General features: G+C 40.3%; 2 protein-coding genes across 2 annotated transcripts in view; both read right to left on the bottom strand.

Annotated features, from left to right (window-relative positions):
* Positions 1-1,217: 1,217 nt before the first annotated feature.
* On the bottom strand, positions 1,218-3,989 carry LOC106589821 (mitochondrial pyruvate carrier 1). The gene is made up of 5 exons (XM_014180198.3): positions 3,744-3,989; positions 3,275-3,278; positions 2,960-3,056; positions 2,099-2,231; positions 1,218-1,640 (listed from the first exon to the last, which is right to left on the bottom strand). The coding sequence occupies exons 1-5, from the start codon at positions 3,812-3,814 to the stop codon at positions 1,619-1,621; spliced, it is 327 nt and encodes a 108-aa protein (XP_014035673.1). The 5' UTR covers positions 3,815-3,989; the 3' UTR covers positions 1,218-1,618.
* Positions 3,990-9,444: 5,455 nt separating this feature from the next.
* LOC106589820 (ribosomal protein S6 kinase alpha-2) overlaps positions 9,445-24,329 on the bottom strand; it is a 47,279-nt gene continuing 32,394 nt past the window's right edge. The window contains exons 14-21 of the mRNA XM_045710383.2: positions 22,719-22,844; positions 22,250-22,339; positions 20,187-20,345; positions 17,003-17,164; positions 16,846-16,922; positions 15,714-15,831; positions 15,395-15,532; positions 9,445-14,923 (exon numbers count right to left, since the gene is read on the bottom strand). Coding sequence (XP_045566339.1) covers positions 14,798-14,923; positions 15,395-15,532; positions 15,714-15,831; positions 16,846-16,922; positions 17,003-17,164; positions 20,187-20,345; positions 22,250-22,339; positions 22,719-22,844 — 996 coding nt within the window. The 3' untranslated portion in view covers positions 9,445-14,797. The remainder of the gene's footprint in view (positions 14,924-15,394; positions 15,533-15,713; positions 15,832-16,845; positions 16,923-17,002; positions 17,165-20,186; positions 20,346-22,249; positions 22,340-22,718; positions 22,845-24,329) is intronic.

The following is a 24,329-nucleotide window of genomic DNA, read 5'->3' as shown; positions in this document are numbered from 1 at the left end:
AAGCAGCGTGTTCACTGTTGCCTTTCATCAAGGTCATTCACAATGCAGCCTTCCTGGAAGAGTTGATAATAATAATACATTTATTTTACACTGAACAAAAATATAAAGGCAACATGCAAAAAATGTAAATATTGTACTGAGTTGCAGTTCATATGAAGAAATCAGTCAATTGAAACAAATTAATTAGCCCCTAATCTATGGATTTCACATGACTGGGAATACAGATATGCATCTATTTGTCACAGATACCTTTAAAAATGGATCAGAAAACCAGTCAGCATCTGGGCAGACCACCATTTGCCTCATGCAGCACGACACATCTCATTCGCAAAGAGTTGATCAGGCTGTTGACTGTGGCCGGTGGAATGTTGTCCCACTCTGCAATGGCTGTGCGAAGTTGCTGGATATTGGCGGGAACTGGCACACACTGTCGTACATGTGGATCCAGAACATCCCAAACATGCTCAATGGGTGACATGTCTAGTGAGTATGCAGGCCATGGAAGAATTGGGACAATTTCAGCTTCCAGGAATTGTGTACAGATCCTTAGGTTAACGTCAACAAACCGCTCACCCACATGACGCCATACACGTGGTCTGCGGTTGTGAGGCTGGTTGGATGCCAAATTCTCTAAAACGATGTTGGAGGCGGCTTATGGTAGAGAAATGAACATTCAGTTCTCTGGCAACAGCTCTAGTGGACATTTCTGCAGTCAGCATGCCAATTGCACGCTCCCTCAAAACTTGAAACACCTGTGGCATTTTGTTGTGACAAAATTGCACATTTTAGATTGGCCTTTTATTGTCTCCAGCACAAGGTGCACATGTGTAATGATCATGCTATTTAATCAGCTTCTTGATATGCCACATCTGTCAGGTGGATGGATTATCTCATTCATGGCTTGATGATTAGAAGTTAAATCAGGTCTGCTTGTCCAGGTTAACAATAAAAGTGTACTTTCCGTTAAAAGTAACATCTTAAAGTCGCTTTAAAATTTTTTATATACATAATTTAACTAAACAAATGTATGGATCGGTCAGTTCTTGGGCGAAGGTCTTCCACAGCTTTAGTTATCAGTCATTATGAAGGTAAAAGCTCATCAGCCACTTCATGGATATCAGACATATTAGGGTCAGTGTAAGAGGAAGTTTAATTCATGGTACATAGATAAGGGTTTATTCATTATATTCAGGAATAATGAGTCCATGGCAACACACCAGAGTACAACTTTTATTGCCTGTACATTTTGATAAAGATTGTGTTATTGGTATTGCTAACACATTTATTAAAATAAGGACATAAATAGTAAATATTTGTGTTATAGACCATCTCTTTAAAAGAATCCCATCTGTAACAGGGCCTCACTAGATTCCATTCCATTTAATTAGTTTGTGCGTAAAAAACATTAGGCAAAACAAATCTATTAATTGACCTTATATACCGGAAGAAACAGGCATGGTGATCGTCAACAGCAGTTTAATCTAAATTAACATTATTTAAGTTAAGAGTTTTACATAGGTATGCAATGAGATAAACATGGTCATACACCCGAAAACCATAGGGTCAAACTATGCCGATTTCCTAATGAAACTACTATATATTCTGCATTTGTCCATCACTAAGAAGACTTCTTCTCCATGCTGGAAAGAAGGAAAAAAATCCATCAGAATTACTGGAGACACACATTCTGTAGAACAGCATTAAGTCTAAATGACATATGAAATTATAACCAGTGACAATGTTTCATGATCTATGTGTAAACAGTATGAGAGATTGAAGTTAAGATGTTATCATGGATATGGATAAAACAAATGATGTTATGAAGTACTGTGCTTCCATGTTATACATTTTGAGTTGATTTGATGGCAACTTTCAACATATTCTTGTATGGAAAAATCCTAAAAGATATTTGGGCTTCAAGGCTGTGGCTTCATTGAAATATCAGTCTATTATACCCTAAGAAAGAACCCCAAAGAATTTGTTACTAACAGGAGACACCACCTGAGCAGTGAACAAATCACATAGTGGAATGCGGGTACAAACCCCAAAAAGTTTTGCATTGAAATAAGCAAATCAGTACAGTAAATTGTGAGCTTACTTGTATTTGATAAGTCGTGATCCTTGAATGAGCTGGGCGGTCTCATTGGTTAGATGGCAACCAAAGAGGAGCCAATTCCTTGGCTGAACTTTGTATGCAAACCTCATAAACAGGAGGGAGTAGCAGGTCAAAGCTGCAGGGGGAAAAGAACACACAAAAACACTCAATAAATAAGGAATTAACAGCCACTTGACACTTACATATCTTTAGGACAACCTTATCAGAAAACACAACATTTTCTTGCCTCGTGTCAGACTGCAGGAAAGGATTATGAGGTTCAACGAAGAATGTTAAACTATTGGAATTCTACTTTATCAAAGCATGAAGGGCCATTCTGACTCAAAAAGCACAAGAAAGAGGATTGATAAATATTGTACCTAACATCTGATTTGGACCATCATTCTTCCTAACAACAAGTAAGACATGAGGAATCCAATAAAATGATCAAAAGCAACCCTAACCAATTAATTGGATTCCCTATGTCTTACTTAATGGTAGGAAGAAGTTTGGTCTAAATCAGATGTTGGGTTCTATATTTACTACATTTTATGTGAATCCCATAAATAAAAAAAAAAAGGGTCAATTTGGGTGCAAACCAATAAGTTTCATTTGTTCAGAGATCAAATGACATTTTAACAAAATAATGATGCAGGTATGCTAATCTTATCAGTTTCTTACTACAGAAATGATTTCAGAACAATCTGTGATAATGGGTGTCATGGCTTGCTAAAATGAAATAGAATTGACTGTGGAGTTATTCAACAAGAGTGACTATCAATCCCTGGCAGAAACGTGTCCCTAATGTTAGGCTATGGCTAAACATCAGCCATTGTTTAGCTATGTTTCAGTATCATGTCTCACCAAAGGTCATTCTGCCACTGATAATCTCGGGGCTTTTCTTCATGTCACTGATGGCTGCAATGGGCAGACCCCAGTTGGCCACAGGTCCCCAGAAGTGCTGGAATAGAAGTACACAACTACATTTTAAGGAACAAGGAATATAAAGAGCAACGAGGTTACTGTAAGGGTCAAATGTTTTCAAGCTGCCATAGCAATTAAACAGTCTCGACAACTACTAAGAGACAAGTATATCTGCAATGGTAAATGGAGCCAAAATATTCTGATTTTAGTAGACAAAAACTAAACTAGCCTGCACAGTGAACAGAGAGTACTTACTGTGCTTATTTTGAAAGTTCCCACGAGGACACCAAGATGACAGACATAACACAAAATGAGTTTTGGTTAGAGGGATATGCATATACCTGAAAAACAACCAACACCTCACATCCTGCCTGGGCTAACTAATAATACTCATAGGTCTCACATCACCGGTAACACATACACAGCAGTAGGCTAGTTTGACAGCTAACAGTTAGTTAGCTTCGGCGATAGCAACAACATTCAAGCCAAACGTCCTTCAAGCCGGACACGTCGTTAGAAACATTTGCACAAACAAACGTTAACTGTAGTAACGTTACACTAGCTGCAGATGTGCACACGAATTTACAACTAGCTAGCTCGCTTTGTTTGATCATTAATTTAGCTAACGTTAGCTGTCTACTGTTAGCAAACTTGCTTGCTAGTCGCTACAGTAAAATTAATCTCGTTAGCTAGCCATCTTCCAGATCTTCCAAATGTGTTTTACCTCATCAAATAGTCTCTGAACTCCTTGCTTTTAAGGTGGTCAACAGCTTTACGTGCCAAAGTACCTGCCATGACTTCGGATTGTGGTGGTTCGCAGAGGAAATTATAACTATGGGAATGTATAAACTGGGTAAATGCAGTTAAGCGTAGAGGACACCAGTGGTCACAGAGCTTCACCAAAACATTTTCTTTACGACACAATCGCAACTACTCAGTTAGGACGCCTCTCATTGGTGTTGCTATGCAATCTCACGATATCCGGCCTCATGGTGATGACCCGCCCCTACTTTCTGAGATTGTGCCACTGATCCAGAATCAGCAACTCGGCTCTATTGCTAGGTACTACACATAATGCTCCAGAATAGCTGCTGAACTGGTTACACAACAATTCTCCGAAGGAGGTGACCCTGTATTCATCACTTATTGGCTCAAACACATACCACCTTTAAAACGCGTTCAACCGGGATTCAATAATGTAATAAACTGACCAAAAGGTCACAATGTCATTGGATTTAGGTTTAAAGTTGGTTGAAAAAAAGACAAAATCCCCTTACGTTTTCAAATCCAATCAGTTTCCCAAGTTGAATCAATGTTTTATTTATTTTTTATTTAACCTTTATATAACTAGTTTTAAGGCCAGGCACCACAGGCTAATAGGGATTTCTTTCTTTCTTTACTCTCATCAGACTGAAACTTTACCAGTTGAAAGTATACATAAATACAATATATTATTGTATTACAAGTTTTATTTATTTTAAAATTAAAATCTGCAAAGGAGGCAAACTGTCCTTAAATGTGCGCTAATTTGCATATTCCGAGAATCTGTTTTTCAACACATTGCTTCAAGGCAGAATGTTTTTTTTTTATTGTGATAAGACACTGACTGGTCAACTTTTACAGATCAGTTTAGCTAAATATTGTCATTTCATGGAATTATTAAAAAAAAACACTATTCACATGTATTACGGATGCATATTTTGCATATATTTACACATACAATGACACTTAAAATCAAAACAACACAAGATATAAAAGAAAAGCCTCTGTAAAAGTCTGACTATAAGACCTAAGAACCTGTGTGTGGAATAAAGGGAATGTACATCCTTTGAAGGCAGAAAAATGAATTGGCGCACAGGGAACATGTCATTTTGAGAAAATTGCCGATAAAGACAGGCTAATGCAATTAAAATGTACTTTCCATAAATATGACCATTTATGTCACATTAATTAAACTCTTATTCATATATCACTTTTAAACTGGCAAATAAACATCAAATATACCTTTTACAAATACATTAACACGTTTAATACATTTGGTTCAAGCAATAGAGCATATGCTTTGAATGTTGGGCAAATATGCCGTTTTGGACAAATTCTCATATCACTTTTCTCAATTTGTCACATGCAAGGCTTTTGTACGGCAGTTGAAATGTGAAGAACATTAATCAGCCATGCCTACCCCATATGTAAGGCCCTCTGAGTTGTTGCTGGTGACGATTTACTTTCTTGTCTGTGTCATGGGACCTGCACCTACACTTGGCACAACTACTCCCTGATTGCTCCAGTGTCACCAAAGTGCTGTCAATTCACAATTTATTCATCACAATTGTTATAGCAGTGGCTCCATCATTGAACGTGGCTACTGCCATACTGGCTGCTCCGTCAATGCGGCTTTGGCCCACGAAGACAGTTTTGGGGCATCGTGACCATATTACAGAGTTCTGACATTCATTTGCATTCTAGGTTCCTCCATTCTCCATTCTTTTGAGGACGTTATCATTTGACATCCTATGATATGTGCAACCTCTCTATTAAAAAATGTATGGCCTCCAAGGTTTTTGTGACAGGGTGGATCTTTACCATTTTCTATGGGTCGCAGGTACCAGCACCAATGCACACACCTATCCCATAGTTGGAAGTGAATCCTCTCTTGTGTCATCGAAGGATACATTAATGTCTATGATGACATCCTCATCCTCCTTCAGCAGCTCATAGATCACTGCACCTGTACATAGCCCATCTATAATTTAGCCCAAACAACTACCGCTTCCCCTACTGCGTTTATTTATTTTGCTCCTTTGCACCCCATTATTTCTATTTTGCACTTTCTTCTACTACAAATCTACCATTCCAGTGTTTTACTTGCTATATTGTATTTACTTTGCCACCATGGCCTTTACGCCTTTACCTCCCTTATCTCACCTCATTACATTTACATTTACATTTAAGTCATTTAGCAGACGCTCTTATCCAGAGCGACTTACAAATTGGCTCACATTGTATATAGACTTATTTTTCTACTGTATTATTGACTGTATGTTTTGTTTATTCCATGTGTAACTCTGTGTTGTTGTATGTTGTCGAACTGCTTTGCTTTATCTCGGCCAGGTCGCAATTGTAAATGAGAACTTGTTCTCAACTTGCCTACCTGGTTAAATAAAGGTGAAATAAAAATAAAATAAATAAAAAATCTCTGCTATGTCTGGCTCTATATCTGTATCCTCCTTCAGCATCTCTGCTATGTCTGGGTCTATATCTGTATCCTCATCCTCCTTCAGCATCTCTGCTATGTCTGGGTCTATATCTGTATCCTCATCCTCCTTTAGCATCTCTGCTGTCTGGCTCTATATCTGTATCCTCATCCTCCTTCAGCATCTCTGCTATGTCTGGCTCTATATCTGTATCCTCATCCTCCTTTAGCATCTCTGCTGTCTGGCTCTATATCTGTATCCTCATCCTCCATCAGCATCTCTGCTATGTCTGGGTCTATATCTGTATCCTCATCCTCCTTCAACATCTCTGCTATGTCTGGGTCTATATCTGTATCCTCATCCTCCTTTAGCATCTCTGCTGTCTGGCTCTATATCTGTATCCTCATCCTCCTTCAGCATCTCTGCTATGTCTGGCTCTATATCTGTATCCTCATCCTCCTTCAGCATCTCTGCTATGTCTGGCTCTATATCTGTACCCTCATCCTCCTTCAGCATCTCTGCTATGTCTGGCTCTATATCTGTATCCTCATCCTCCTTTAGCATCTCTGCTGTCTGGCTCTATATCTGTATCCTCATCCTCCTTCAGCATCTCTGCTATGTCTGGTTCTATATCTGTATCCTCATCCCTCTTCAGCATCTCTGCTATGTCTGGGTCTATATCTGTATCCTCATCCTCCTTCAGCATCTCTGCTATGTCTGGGTCTATATCTGTATCCTCATCCTCCTTCAGCATCTCTGCTATGTCTGGGTCTATATCTGTATCCTCATCCTCCTTCAGCATCTCTGCTATGTCTGGCTCTATATCTGTATCCTCATCCTCCTTCAGCATCTCTGCTATGTCTGGCTCTATATCTGTATCCTCATCCTCCTTCAGCATCTCTGCTATGTCTGGGTCTATATCTGCCTATGATCTTCTAATTATCGTTGCAGCACTCTCCATTGACGGTAGCCTCTCTGCATCTCTGTAACTAAAGTGGCGGGAAAAAGTACTTATGTCTGTCGACATTACAGACATAACTGCAGGACGAAATATTAGCATATCAGCATGTATTTACTTTACGTAAAGCTAATTTCTCACTAATCACATTAGGCTACAGCCCTATGACAATGTAGGCCTATGTGACAGTCTCATTGTATAGTTATGTTTTCCTATCACTCTGTTTTATTAACTTTGAATACATTTGCTAGAGCAAGGAAATAAATATTATTTATACACAGCAAGTCACCTGGCAATAATGGGCTACTCTCCCTATTTATTTACCTGTCATTCTACTATCATGTCTCTGATATGAGCTGAGGCACAAGGAAGGAATCGCTAGGACTTTGCTTATTTCTTTAGAGCTGCATAACCAAGTCCAAATTCGTGGGCTAGAAGAACCATCCTCACATTTATATCAAATGCCACATCTCCCCTGGAGCTCTCCTGCAGCCGGGAGGAAGTGTAAACACTCCTAAATGCATCACGATCACCATCAGTCTGCACATTCTATCATGACAGAATTACATAATCACTGGTTGGTGAAGTCTATGGTGATTTTCAGTCCAGTGTTTAGACACTTAAGGCAAATCAAATCATGTACAAGTTGGTTTATTTGAGACATGTGGAATAAAAGCCACTGTTGGCTGACTGCTGTCTGGTTGATCGCTGCTAGTTGGCATCTTCCCCTCAACTCATTTGCGCCTCAACGTGCTGTTGCGGGCTACCTCCTTTTTCTCATCTACCTGTACTGTCACTGCCTCGATCGGCGGATCAGTCACATTGTTTCTTTCATTCACTGCTTTTCTCGCATTGGCTAACTGAGATCGCCTATTTTTATTCACATACTGTAGTTATATTCTTCGAGATTTACTCATTTTGTCTCTCTTTACGTTGATTCTTCGCGGGAGATATTTTCAAACAAGGAAGAGCTGCGCGGCACGTGAGGCATTTTAACCAATCAGGTTGCCGGAAAGGGCCTTTAAATCCAGTAACCAATGTCAGGAAATTACTCATCTTTCAGCACGAAGCACTACGTCTACAAAGGCTATAGCCACGTATGGACTAGCTAACGATATGCTCCGGAAAACAAGCTGATTCAACATGGAGAGATTGAATAATAGCGGTTGAAGTTCTACATGAAACATGCTATCAAGAACGACATTAATGCTAGGTGTAGTTGACGGAGTTGGGATAAAATGATACAAATAAAGTATTTATATACATTATTGCCGATTTATTTGTACATTTTATGCAAAATATCTCCAAATCAGAAAATTGACAGGTGGAAGCAAAATCACAATTTTTGCCTGTGGTGCCTGGCCTTAGAAACAAATTCCCTTGTGGCTCAGTTGGCAGAGCATGGTGTTTGCAACGCCAGGGTTGTGGTTTCGTTTCCCACGGGGCGCCAGTAAGGAGAACATTTTTTTATGAAGTGTATGCATTCAATACTGTAGTCACTCTGTCTGCTATGCCAAATGACTAAAATGTAAAAATGTTATTTACAATGATGTCATCACATTTGATGTTTTGGTTGAAACAATGTTGATTCAACCTATTTTTACCCAGTGAAAGAATGCTGCTTTGCCCTGAGTAGAGATTTTAAACCTGAGCCACAGGCTGGGACATTAAATTGTCAGGGCAGGTCCTGAGAGATTTGGGCTTGTGAAGAATAAAATTACAATGACTCTACCACAGACTCGACCTCAGTTTAGAAAGTAATCTGTCCTCCACTGTCTCTCTCACTGTCCCAAAAAGGAGTCCTTCAATCAGTGGTAGCCAGGAGAAGTAGCACAGCGCAAATGTTCTACCGATTTCCCCCCGTTGTTATTTTTTGTTACTGTGAAACAGGTTCAACCAGGTTTCTAGCGAAGGTAAACCAAAATTGCATTCAATTAGGCCTAGCTTGAAAAGAAATCTGCATACTATTATTATTTTAAATAATATAATATACATTTAGCAGACACTTTCATCCAAAGCAATTTACAGTAGTGTATGCCTATTTTCTTTGTATGGGTAACCCCAGGGGAAGTCACCCTTGCATTGCGAATACCCTGCCACACAGGACCAGAAATTGTCCACAAACTGATAAGGGTCACTGTGTGTATGCCTGAGACTATCATCACAAAATATCAACACAAGAGTTTCTTAATCACTTGATTTATTTGTAAAGTTTTGGCATGCACTGCCAATACAAGGAAAATAGTTATGTAACCTATACAGTATGTACAGTTCTACCAGCACACGAGTTTCACAATGTTACTTTTTTAGCTACTTTACAGTGGTTTTGAGACAATAGAGTGTCCTCACTTGAGGGCTTAGTGACTGAACAACACAGAACAGGAGACTCTTTGAATAAATATCTTCTCAGAAGTACCTTCAGTATGCAGATCTATATACAAGCCACAGCAGCACAAGGCGAGTCATTGATCAAGGTTATCTATTGTGTGATTCTATGATTCTAATATTGTATTTTAGTAGTTATTCAATTAAGCTTTGTGAAAGCAGCAATTGTTAAGGCTCACTGTTCATTAGGCTGTAAAGCTATTTACATGTTGTGCTGTCAAATTTATGAAAATATTCTCGAAATTATGAAAATATTCTAAAGGTAAGTGTGTGGTATTTATCCTATGAAACCTGTTTTGTCATATTATCCCATATTCTTAATATTATGGAGCAACTAAAGCTCCATTGTGTGCTTAAGTTGAATGATGAACCATTCCCGAATCTTGTGTACTTTCAACCTATAATTCTATAATATGTCATTGTGTTGGTACACTGAAAACACTGTTGGGATTTCTGGTGTTTGTTTCACACAGCTTCTTTACTACTTGATTTGCACCTAAATCATAAACATAAAGGCATCCAAGGTGGCATTCTACTGTACAGTTGTAGTCGGAAGTTAACATACACCTTAGCCAAATACATTTAAACTCAGTTTTTTCACAATTCCTGATATTTAATCAGAGTAAAAATTCCATGTCTTAGGTCAGTTAGGATCACCACTTTATTTTAAGAATGTGAAGTGTCAGAATAATAGTAGAGAGAATTATTTATTTCAGCTTTTACTTCTTTCATCACATTCCCAGTGTGTCAGAAGTTTACATACACTCAATTCGTATTTGGTAGCATTGCCTTTAAATTCATTAACTTGGGTCAAACGTTTCGGGTGCCTTCCACAAGCTTCCCACAATAAGTTGGGTGAATTTTGGCCCATTCCTCCTGACAGAGCTGGTGTAACTGAGTCAGGTTTGTAGGCCTCCTTGCTCGCACACGGTTTTTCAGTTCTGCCCATACATTTTCTACAGGATTGAGGTCAGGGCTTTGTGATGTCCACTCCAATACCTTGACTTTGTTTTCCTTAAGCCATTTTGCCACAACTGTGGAAGTATGCTTGGGGTCATTGTCCATTTGGAAGACCCATTTGCGACCAAGCTTTAACTTCCTGACTGATGTCTGGAGATGTTGCTTCAATATATCAACATAATTTTCTTTCCTCATGATGCCACCTATTTTGTGAAGTGTACCAGACCCTCCCCTCCTGCAGCAAAGCACCACCACAACATGATGCTGCCACCCCCGTGCTTCACGGTTGGGATGGTGTTCTTCGGCTTGCAAGCCTCCCCCTTTTCCTCCAAACATAACGATGGTCATTATGGCCAAACAGTTCTATTTATGTTTCATCAGACCTTTTCTTCAAAAAGTACGATCTTTGTCCCCATGTGCAGTTGGAAACCGTAGTCTGGCATTTTTATGGCGATTTGGAGCAGTGGTTTCTTCCTTGCTGAGCGGCCTTTCAGGTTATGTCGATATAGGACTCGTTTTACCGTGGATATAGATACTTTTGTACCTGTTTCCTCCAGCATCTTCACAAGGTCCTTTGCTGTTGTTCTGGGATTGACCTGCACTTTTCGCACCAAAGTACGTTCATCTCTTGGAGACAGAACGCGTCTCCTTCCTGAGCGCTATGACAACTGTGTGATCCCATAGTGTTTATACTTGCGTACCATTGTTTGTACAGATGAACGTGGTACTTTCAAGCGTTTGGAAATTGCTCCCAAGGATGAACCAGACTTGTGGAGGTCTACAATTGTTTTCTGAAGTCTTGGCTGATTTCTTTTGATTTTCACATGATGTCAAGCAAAGTGGCACTGAGTTTGAAGGTAGGTCTTGAATACATCCACAGGCACACCTCCAATTGACTCAAATTATGTCAATTAGCCTATCAGAAGCTTCTAAAGCCATGACAGCATTATCTGGAATTGTCCAAGCTGTTTAAAGGCACAGTCAAATTAGTGTATGTAAACTTCTGACCCACTGGAATTGTGATACAGTGAATTATAAGTGAAATAATCTGTCTAAACAATTGTTGGAAAAATTACTTGTCATGCACAAAGTAGATATCCTAACCGACTTGCCAAAACTATAGTTAACAAGAAATGTGTGGAGTGGTTGAAAAACAAGTTTTAATGACTCCAACCTAAGTGTATGTAAACTTCCGACATCAACTGTATGTGTTTTATGCTGTGTTGAAAATATGAACACTAAATCAATCCACTCATATTGGTTCCATAATGTTTTAAGATTAATCTTTGTTGATATATTTGCCCCCCCCAAAAAAGCGCTATTTAACAGACAGGAAACAAGGTAATGCTGATAAATGCATACCAATGCATCTGGTACTAAAACAAATACGTCCCTCTAAAAAGTAATTTACCTAACACATAGTGCACTTCAGATCGGGTAAAAACACTTAAATCTGTCATGTATTAAAAAATAAAACAAACGGACATAAACATACATTAATATTCAAACATAATGGATAATGTAGAAACAATAAATACATTTGTTTGATACAATAACTTAAGTCACATTTACACAAGAAATATAACTTGCATTGACAATTTATAATGAGTCTGTTTCAGTACCCCTCCCCAAAACAAAAGTAGAATATTATGTTAGAAATTGCCAAAACTATCAAAAGCATCCAACATAATGCGCACTAGATTTTATCAAGAAAATAATATTGAACTTTAAGCTACAGAAAATAAATATTGTACACTACAGTATGTCTAACCTTATGAACCAACCTGAAAGTTAGAGATTGATGCAGACCAGTAGAGGCTGCTGAGGGGAGGGCTGCTCATAGTAATTGCTGGAATGGAGTCAGTGGAATGGTATCAAATATGGTTTCCATGTGGTTGATACCATTCCATTGACACCATTCCAGACATTATTATGAGCCGTCCTCCTTCAGCAGCCTCTACTGATGCAGACATACAGTGCCTTCAGAAGTTATCAGACCCCTTGACTTATTTCACATTTTGTTACGTTACAGCCTTATTCAAAAATTGATAAAATAGTTTTTTCCCATCATCAATCTAGACACAATACCCCATAATGGCAAAGCAAAAATAGGTTAAGAAATGTTTGCTAATTTATTAAAATGAAAAAACAGAAATATCACATTTACATAAGTATTCGGACCCTTTACTCAGTACTTTGTTGAAGCACCTTTGGCAGCGATTACAGACTCGAGTCTTCTTGGGTATGACGCTACAAGCTTGGCACATCTGTATTTGGGAAGTTTCCCATTCTTCTCGGCAGATTCTCTCAAGCTTGGTCAGGTTGAAATGGGGAACGTCACTGCACAGCTATTTCCAGGTCTCTCCAGAGATGTTAGATTGGGTTCAAGTCCGGGCTCTGACTGGGTCACTCAACGACATTTAGAGACTTGTCCCGAAGCCATTCCTGTATTGTCTTGGCTGTTTGCTTAGGGTCGTTGTCCTGTTGGAAGGTGAACATTTGTCCCAGTCTGAGGTCCTGAGTGCTCTGGAGCAGGTTTTCTTCAAGGATCTCTCTGTACTTTGCTCTGTTCATCTTTGCCTCGATCCTGACTAGTCTCGCAGTCCCTGCCACTGAAAAACATCCCCACAGCATGATGCTGCCACCACCATGCTTCACCATAGGGATGGTGGCAGGTTTCCTCCAGACGTGACGCATGGCATTCAGGCCAAAAAGTTCAATCTTGGTTTCATCACACCAGAGAATCTTGTTTCTCATGGTCTGAGAGTCCTTTAAGTGCCTTTTGGCAAACACCAAGCGGGCTGTCATGTGCCATTTACTGAGGAGTGGCTTCTGTCTGGCCACTCTACCATACAGGCCTGATTGGTGGAGTGCTGCAGAGATGGTTGTCCTTCTGGAAGGTTCTCCAATCTCCACAGAGGAACTCTAGAGCTCTATCAGGGTGACCATTGGGTTCTTGGTCACTTCCCTGACCAAGGCCCTTCTCCCCCGATTGCTCAGTTTGGCTGGGTGGCCAGCTCTAGGAAAAGTCTTGGTGGTTCCAAACTTCTTCCATTTAAGAATGATGGAAGCCACTGTGTTCTTGGGGAACTTCAATGCTGCAGATATTTTTTGGTACCCTTCCCCAGATCTGTGCCTTGACTCAATCCTGTCTCGAAGCTCTATGAACACCTCCTTCGACCTTATGACTTGGTTTTTGCTCTGACATGCACTGTCAACTGTGGGACCTTATGTAGAAAGGTGTGTGCCTTTCCAAATCATGTCCAATCAATTGAATTTACCACAGGTGGACTCCAATCAAGTTGTAGAAACATCAAGGATGATCAATGGAAACAGGATGCACCTGAGCTCAATTTTGAGTCTCATAGCAAAGGGTCTGAATACTTATGTAACTAAGGTATTTCCGTTTTTTTATTGTACATTTGCTATTCATTATCAGGTATTGTGTGTAGATTGATGAGGATTTTATATTTATTTAATCCATTTTAGATAAGGCTGTAACGTAACAAAATCTGGAAAATGTCAAGGGGTCTGAATATTTTCTGAATGCCCTGTATACTCTTTGTACTCATTCAGCTATTTCAGTTTATTTTAATGTCTATACTAACTGTGGATTTCTGGAATGCTACAAAATGTACCAACGTATCCTTAGCAGCTGTAATTTAACTTTTAGACTGTGAACAATGTGTCAAAGTAACATTCCAACATGCTTATTTTCAGACACAGGGAAAAATACAGATGCTGTCGATAAAATCTCGTAAAATGTGTATCATGTAGTTATGAACTACAAGCTGTTCTAGACGTATCTGTTACAGCCATTATGACAAAGTTTCAATTCAACGTTGCATAAGGTTACTTGGTCTCCTAGACAATATCATTCTAAACATACTCTACATAATACACAGGTGTCAATTAACAAACAAACAGTTTCAGATGCCACCTAAATGAAAAGGCAAATATGAATTAATAAAATATATTAATGTTACATTTCTTCAATACAAATTATACATTTAAGAACATTTGAACAGAATTCTGCTTTGTCTTCGATGCCACCATTTGTTTGTTTCGAGTGCATCTAAAATCTGTAAAGATTCCTGTCTTAGTGCAACAATGTGATGCATCTTCTCTACAATATTTTTTTTTCTTGTTACAAGTGGCTCCTCCTTGTTCCCACTACTGTAGACTTCCTGGTTCTTTGGACGGGCACTTAAACCAGTGTCTGATGAAAGTCATTGCACCTTGACCCATTTTCAAGCTGTCCCTGAATCATCTATGAGGGTGCTATAAACAAGTGGATGTGAGTCTCTTCATTCCTCTTCTCTGGGCCAAACTTGAACACTGCACAGGCTCCAGCTTTGGGGCCAGAGGCGATCGATTCAAAGCCAAGTATGTTGCAGCCATTGCTCCCTAGGGAGACAGAAAACACTTAAAGTATATAAAGTTATTCTATTCTAAAACTGCATAATTAAAGGGGGCAAAGCAAGTACAGTATGCGAAACGTTGAGCAGGTTTCAAATTACTTTTGCTGACGTAAAGAATGCAAAAGTTCTACATGTAATGGTAGATCTGTACACAAGGTGGCAGTAGAATGACAACAGCACTTCTACAGAGGAGAAATTCATGTGTGAGACCTTTCATCAGTCAGAGCTTTAGAAGACAACGTAGCTTGTGATGCAAAACAATAACTATCACAATTAGCTAACATAATTTGCTTAGTGACAAAGATCGACTAGCCTGGTCAACCAGTCAAAGCGCTGGGCTGAGGTGAAACAATGATGTCAGTCTGCTTTACCAGGCTAGAGATTGGCAACACGTACAGATGATGTTGCTTCTTACATTATGTCAGGTTTGGGCTTTTCATCAGGTTTTCCTCCTTACCTTAACAAGCTGTACATCCTGTCTGATGAGCTGACACTGAGACAGCTGTTCTTGGTTGACTATCCACTGGTGTCTGAGGACCTGGGGAGCCGTCAGCCGTTGGTGTGGATCCACATGGAGCATCTTAGTGACTATGTCCTATTGGAACCCAATACAGAAATAGTCTAGTTAGGACCAGTATGAAATGCAGCGTTGCAGCTAAACCAATGTGGATGGGATTTCATTTCAAACTTCCATGAACAACAATTGGATGTGAACTGGATTTATTAATCATTAAATAAACAGTGATGTGCTATTATTGAAGGCCAAATAACTGCACCTTTGCAGCATCAGAAACCGTATCCCAGTTTCCGTCAGTGAGGGCATATTTTCCGCTACCAATGCGAGCCAGTATTTCCTCCGGGGTGTCATCAGGACCATTGGCAAAAGGGGTGAAGCTGTAAACACAAGGGTGAAGAAGGACAAGACAATCAAACCCTTTTCAATCAAACTTCCCTGCTCTACAGTAATACATGTGCTTTACTGTTGCACAGTAGGGAAAGATGCATGTGGGTTTGTTTGAATTTGGGGTCTTAAAATCTAGGTGTTTGTGAGGTGTGATTCTCCAATACCTCGGCTGAGCTATTTTTAGAAGTAATATGAGAATAATGGCGTCTCAACAGTGTCCCACTGGGCACAGACGTCAGTTTAACATCTAGTTTTGATTTGCATTAGGTTGAGTTGTCAACTAACGTGAATTCAATGTGAAATCAAGAACAACAACAAAAAAAAATCACCATGTCATTGGATTTAGGTTAAAAGTTGGTTGAAAAAACATACAATTCCCTTACGTTTTCAAATCCAATCAGTTTTCCACGTTGATTCAACATCATCACATTGAATTGTTTGGTTGAAATGACATGGAAACAATGTTGATTCAACCAGTTTTCACCCAGTGAAAGAATGCTGCTTTTTTCTAATGCCCTGATTAGAGATTTTAAACCTGAGCCGCAGGCTGGGACATTAAATTGTCAGGGCAGGTCCTGAGAGATTTGGGCTTGTGAAGAGTACAATTACAATGACTCTACCACAGACTCGACCTCAGCTTAGAAAGTAATCTGTCCTCCACTGTCTCTCTCACTGTCCCAAAAATGAGTCATTCAATCAGTGGTAGCCAGGAGAAGTAGCCACGTGCAAACGTTGCTCCCCTGCCAGGTTTAAATAAACCAGTGAATTTAGGTTTACCCTGCCAGGTTTAAATAAACCAGTGAATTTAGGTTTACCCTGCCAGGTTTAAATAAACCAGTGAATTTAGGTTTACCCTGCCAGGTTTAAATAAACCAGTGAATTTAGGTTTACCATGCCAGGTTTAAATAAACCAGTGAATTTAGGTTTACCCTGCCAGGTTTAAATAAACCAGTGAATTTAGATTTACCCTGCCAGGCTTAAATAAACCAGTGAATTAGGCTTACCCTGCGAGCATAGTGTAGAGTAGGATCCCCAAACTCCAGATGTCACAAGCAGCATCATACCCCTGCTTCTTCAGGACCTATGAAAGACATGGTCAATCTGTGTCACATCACAACATAGGGATGTACTTGAAATAAATAAGATCAAATGTCTCCTCACCTCTGGAGCCACAAAGTTTGCTGTGTAACAGGGCGTCATGAGGAGACCGTTTTCCGCCCTTAATTGTTTGGCGAACCCAAAATCACATATTCGGATCGATTCAGGATCTCCCGTTTCATCCACATAGAGGAGGTTGCTTGGTTTCAGGTCTCGATGTACCACCTATGACAAAACAGATAAGCTAATAGGAATGTACCAGGAGTGCTACTCCTTCACTTTGTTGAAGATTTTAATTGGACGTACATAGGTAACTGCTAGAATAAAACAGGTATCTGCCAGAATAAAGGAAACACCCCAGTAAATGAGGGATACAAAGTATATTGAAAGCAGGTGGTTCCACACAGGTGTGGTTCCTGAGTTAATTAAGCAATTAACTTCCCATCATGCTTAGGGTCATGTATAAAACATGCCTAGTAGCCAGTTATTTTGGTTACCATGGCTAGAAGAGGAAGGAAGGCCAGAGGAAGACTATTCACTCAGCTACCGTCTGGTAAACAGTACCAGAACATCGGCTCTCGGAACAACAGGTGCCGAGACAGCTTCTAGCCATAAGCCATAAGACTGTTAAATAGCCAGACTGCTAAATAGTTCATTAAATGGTTACCTGGACTATCTGCATTGACCCTATCTTGCAGTGACTCTGTGCACACTCACAACACTCTATATACACACACTAAATACACACACTCACTCACGCAGACACAATACACTGACACACTGACACAAAACCCATACACATTCACATACACTACACACGCACATAACACACACACACACGCATAGCGACAGAACACAAACACACAGACACCATTACCGAAACAACAAACACACATACACATATCATTTGCTGCTGCTACTCTGTTCTATATTTTACTCTTATTATCTATCCTGTCTAGGTACTTTACCCTGCCTTCATGTACATATCTACCTTAAATACCTTATTATTATCTATCCTGATGTCTAGTCACTTTACCCTGCCTTCATGTACATATCTACCACAAATACCTTATTATTATCTATCCTGATGCCTAGTCACTTTACCCTGCCTTCATGTACATATCTACCTTAAATACCTTATTATTATCTATCCTGATGTCTAGTCACTTTATCCTGCCTTCATGTACATATCTACCACAAATACCTTATTATTGTCTATCCTGATGTCTAGACACTTTATCCTGCCTTCATGTACATATCTACCTTAAATACTTATTATCTATCCTGATGCCTAGTCAGTTTACCTTGCCTTCACATACATATCTACCTCAAATACCTTATTATTATCTATCCTGATGTCTAGACACTTTACCCTGCCTTCATGTACATATCTACCACAAATACCTTATTATCTATCCTGATGCCTAGTCACTTTACCCTGCCTTCATGTACATATCTACCACAAATACCTTATTATTGTCTATCCTGATGTCTAGACACTTTATCCTGCCTTCATGTACATATCTACCTCTAATACCTTATTATTATCTATCCTGATGCCTAGTCACTTTACCCTGCCTTCATGTACATATCTACCTGTCATATCTGTCAGACATATCAGTGTGGATGACGGATCACCACCTCAAGCTGAACCTCGGCAAGAAGGAGCTGCTCTTCCTCCCGGGGAAGGACTGCCCGTTCCATGATCTCGCCATCACGGTTGACAACTCCCTTGTGTCCTCCTCCCAGAGTGCTAAGAACCTTGGCGTGATCCTGGACAACACCCTGTCGTTCTCCACTAACATCAAGGCGGTGACCCGATCCTGTAGGTTCATGCTCTACAACATTCGCAGAGTACGACCCTGCCTCACACAGGAAGCGGCGCAGGTCCTAATCCAGGCACTTGTCATCTCCCGTCTGGATTACTGCAACTCGCTGTTGGCTGGGCTCCCTGCCTGTGCCATTAAACCCTTACAACTCATCCAGAACGCCGCAGCCCGTCTGGTGTTCAACCTTCCCAAGTTCTCTCACGTCACCCCGCTCCTCCGCTCTCTCCACTGGCTTCCAGTTGAAGCTCGCATCCGCTACAAGACCATGGTGATTGCCTACGGAGCTGTGAAGGGAACGGCACCTCCATACCTTCAGGCTCTGATCAGGCCCTACACCCAAACAAGGGCACTGCGTTCATCCACCTCTGGCCTGCTGGCCCCCCTACCTCTGAGGAAGCACAGTTCCCACTCAGCCCAGTCAAAACTGTTCGCTGCTCTGGCACCCCAATGGTGGAACAAGCTCCCTCACGACGCCAGGACAGCGGAGTCAATCACCACCTTCCGGGGACACCTGAAACCCCACCTCTTTAAGGAATACCTAGGATAGGATAAAGTAATCCTTCTAACCCCCCCCTTAAAAGATTTAGATGCACTATTGTAAAGTGGTTGTTCCACTGGATATCATAAGGTGAATGCACCAATTTGTAAGTCGCTCTGGATAAGAGCGTCTGCTAAATGACTTAAATGTAAATGTACCTCAAATACCTTATTATTATCTATCCTGATGCCTAGTCACTTTATCCTGCCTTCATGTACATATCTACCTCAAATACCTTGTCTGGTACTGGTACTCCCTGTATATAGCTATTGCCTCTGCACATTGATCTGGTACTGGTACTCCCTGTATATAGCTATTGCCTCTCCACATTGATCTGGTACTGGTACTCCCTGTTTATAGCTCCATTCTTGTGTATTTAATGTTATTCCTCGTGTTACTGTTTTTCTATGTATTATTATTGAACTCTGCATCGTTGCGAAGGGCTCGTAACAAGCATTTCAGTTACACCCATTGTATTCAGCGCATGTGACAAATAAAATGTGATTTGATTTGAAAAATGAAAAGATCTCAGTGATTTTGAAATAGACACTATTAAGACACTTTATGTTGGTGTTTCCTTCATTTTGGCAGTTACCTGTACATGAATGATCCTGACCCTCTGTGAGTGAAGGTACTCCACTGTACATGAATGATCCTGACCCTCTGTGAGTGAAGGTACTCCACTGTACATGAATGATACTGACCCTCTGTGAGTGAAGGTACTCCACTGTACATGAATGATACTGACCCTCTGTGAGTGAAGGTACTCCACTGTACATGAATGATACTGACCCTCTGTGAGTGAAGGTACTCCACTGTACATGAATGATACTGACCCTCTGTGAGTGAAGGTACTCCACTGTACATGAATGATACTGACCCCCTGTGAGTGAAGGTACTCCACTGTCTTGGTAATAGTGCAGAGAACAGCAGAGGCCTCTCGCTCAGAGAAACACTTCTGATAGAGTATTCTGTCCAGCAGCTCTCCACCTCTCATCAGCTCCATCACAAGGTACACATACCTCCCATCGTCATAGACCTAGGGGCCAAAAATACATTTGAATACCATGTGGAGGTATTTATGAACCAAAGACTACATTAGTCTAGTCCTCACAGCCAACAAACAGTGGCTAGTAAAATCCAATGAGGACATACATTTGAAGTCGGAAGTTAACATACACCTTAGCCAAATACATTTAAACTCAGTTTTTTCACAATTCCTGACATTTAATCCTAGTAAAAAAATCCCTGTCTTAGGTCAGTTAGGATCACCACTTTATTTTAAGAATGTGAAATGTCAGAATAATAGTAGAGAGAATGATTTATTTCAACTTTTATTTGTTTCATCACATTCCCAGTGGGTCAGAAGTTTACATACACTCAATTATTATTTGGTAGCATTGACTTTAAATTGTTTAACTTGGGTCAAGCATTTCGGGTAGCCTTCCCCAAGCTTCCCACAATAAGTTGGGTGAATTTTGGCCCATTCCTCCTGACAGAGCTGGTGTAACGGAGTCAGGTTTGTAGGCCTCCTTGCTCACACAGGCTTTTCAGTTCTGCCCACAAATTTTCTATAGGATTGACGTCAGGGCGTTGTGATGGCCACTCCAATACCTTGACTTTCTTGTCCTTAAGCCATTTTGCCACAACTTTGAAAGTATGCTTGGGGTAATTGTCCATTTGGAAGACCCATTTGCGACCAAGCTTTAACTTCCTGACTGATGTCTTGAGATGTTGCTTCAGTACATCCACATCATTTTCTTTCCTCATGATGCCATCTATTTTGTGAAGTGCATCAGTCCCTCCTGCAGCAAAGCACCCCCACAACATGATGCTGCCACCCCCGTTCTTCACGGTTGGGATAGTGTTCTTCGGTTTGTAAGCCTCCCCCTTGTCCTCCAAACATAATGATGGTCATTATGGCCAAACAGTTCTATTTTTGTTTCATCAGACCAGAGGACATTTCTCCAAAAAGTACAATCTTTGTCCTAATGTGCAGTTGCAAACCATAGTCTGGCTTTTTATGGTGGTTTTGGAGCAGTGGCTTCTTCCTTGCTGAGCGGCCTTTCAGGTTATGTCGATATAGGACTCGTTTTACTGTAGATATAGATACTTTTGTACCCGTTTCCTCCAGCATCTTCACAAGGTCCTTTGCTGTTGTTCTGGGATTTATTTGCACTTTTCGCACCAAAGTATGTTCATCTCTAGGAGACAGAACGCGTCTCCTTCCTGAGCGGTATGACGGCTGAGTGGTCCCATGGTGTTTATACTTGCGTACTATTGTTTGTACAGATGAACGTGGTACCTTCAGGCGTTTGGAAATTGCACCCAAGGATGAACCAGACTTGTGGTCTACAATTTGTTTTCTGAGGTCATGGCTTATTTCTTCTGATTTTCCCATGATGTAAAACAAAGAGGCACTGAGTTTGAAGGTAGGCTTCGAAATACATCCACAGGTACACTTCTAATTGACTCAAATGATGTCAATTAGCCTATCAGAAGCTTCTAAAGCCATGACAGCTTTTTCTGGAATTTTCCAAGCTGTTTAAAGGCACAGTCAACTTAGTGTATGTTAACTTCTGACCCACTGGAATTGTGATACAGTGAATTATAGGTGAAATAATCTGTCTGTAAACAATTGTTGGAAAAATGACTTGTGTCATGCACAAAGTAGATGTACTAACCGACTTTCCAAAACTACAGTTTATTAACAAGAAATTTGAGGAGTGGTTGAAAAACGAGCTTTAATGACTCCAACCTAAGTGTATGTAAACTTCCGACTTCAACATTAGAAGATAAAATGAAATATTAGGGTCAGTGAAAATTCAATAAAGTTTGCAGGGGCACATTTTTCCTTAGGTATGCAAACTGGCAAGGTTCTCTGCCCTTATGGAAGGCTTTCAGCATGTGCGTGTGTATGGGAGTCATGGAATGATGACATACATCCTTCAGCGTGATGATGTTTGGATGCTGCCCGTATCTCAACAGAATCTCAATTTCCTCAGATGGATCTTTCTTAACTCTGTCGATGATCTGAAAGAGACACAACCCCTGTTAAATTACAACTGCTTGGTTCCCTCATGATAAAATGTGTGACTCAGAGCATCGTCTGCACAACATAGAGAATCATTGTCGCTGCGTGAATCATCCTAAGGGAGACTATATTATAGTTGAAAGGCTTATAGTTGTTGAAGTGCAATGGGTAGCCTACATACAGTACATCACAAGGCTGCAATAATTAAAGGCCGTACATCAACCTGGAATCCTTGTAGTGATCGTAACGCCCCTTTGTTGTATATGGTGCTGTTTCATGTAACTGACGAGCCGTGAAAATAATTTCCTTCTCTAAGAATGATAAACTATCTATACATAAATATTCCCCTTGAAAAATCTACCCATACGGTTCACTTACTTTGACAGCATATTCAACACTGGTGATTTTGTGGATGCATCGTTTGCAGACAGAGTACGCCCCCAAGCCCACCTCCTCCTTTACCTCATACCCATCTGTGAAATGGATGTTGGTCCCATGAAGTTGCTGAAATGACAAACATGTCCAGCCATCACAAATACATTTAAGCATATTTTACATAAAAGCCTTTGGTCATAATCATGCTCCAGTAAGCTTGTCAACAGACTTCCTTACTCTTCGCTCATGTTATAATCCTGCTCTGGCAGACTAGGGAATCCATCAGTCCTTCTATAATCCTCAGACATATCCAGGGGAAGCCTATTTCATATGCAAAATGGAGCACACTGGTTTTCAAAACAGATCTACCATAGCTATCAAATGATTCCCCTGGTAAGAATGGTCCTTGAAGAACATTCTAGGTGAACAGTGTTTCTGCGTGGGTGCACTTTGGTTGCATTTCTCCTTTCTCTTGTGATGTATCACTTTACATGTGGAGATTTAGGAAGTGTTCTTCTTTCATGGCTGTATGTCAAATCACAAATGAGAGCAAGAAAAGTGAACTGAAAATGTGAATGTACTACAGTAATAGTCTATCATGGTTTCACACATCACTACAGTAATAGTCTATCATGGTTTCACACATCACTACAGTAATAGTCTATCATGGTTTCACACATCACTACAGTAATAGTCTATCATGGTTTAACACATCACTACAGTAATAGTCTATCATGGTTTAACACATCACTACAGTAATAATCTATCATGGTTTCACACATCACTACATTAATAGTCTATCACGGTTTCACACATCACTACAATAATAGTCTCTCTTGGTTTCACACATTCACCTTGTGGTCTGCAGGACATTCCAACCTAGTCTATTGTGTTCTATGAGAAATGTTGGCTCATTCATCCACACTGAAGCAGCTTCTAACCTCACTTGTTCAATACAATGGAAAAAGCAGAGGATCAAAATGTTCCCAGAGCGTTGCCACGGCAGAGCGCACATGGCCATGATGTCATCGAGGGAACTATGTGCTACCACAAATCAATATGCTTTGCTGAGGTCTGAGGGCACTGGGAGGCCTTTCTGGTGAGTGACTTTCTCACTCAGGTATGAACCATCTGGTAGAATCAGTTATGCTGCTATTCATGTGAGTGGATGTGTTGTGCGCTGCAGGACACGAGAGGCCTTCTCTGGAGCAGTGGCTGAGATGGTTAAAACAGAAGCCCATGGGGATCACCTCCATCTCACCATTGTCACCACATAAAATACATTGAATTCATCCGATGCTGTTTTTTTATTTAACTAGGCAAGTCAGTTAAGAACAAATTCTTCTTTACAATGACAGCCTACCGGGGAACAATGGGTTAACTGCCTTGTTCAGGGGAAGAACAACAAATGTTTAACCTTGTCAGCTCAGGGATTCGATCCAGAAACCTTTCATTTATTGGCCCAACGCTCTAACCACTAGGCTACCTGCCGCCTCAAGGTAAGGGTGGTAGTTGATACTAAGCTGATAGGTAAGGTAAGGGTGGTAGTTGATACTAAGCTGATAGGTAAGGGTGGTAGTTGATACTAAGCTGATAGGTAAGGTAAGAGTGGTA

Source organism: Salmo salar, chromosome 28, assembly GCF_965601325.2.
Source record: "Salmo salar chromosome 28, fSalSal1, whole genome shotgun sequence".
NCBI classification, from domain to species: Eukaryota; Metazoa; Chordata; class Actinopteri; order Salmoniformes; family Salmonidae; genus Salmo; species Salmo salar.
The sequence above is the reverse complement of the archived record's forward strand: the minus strand, read 5'-3'. Positions and strand labels throughout refer to the sequence as shown.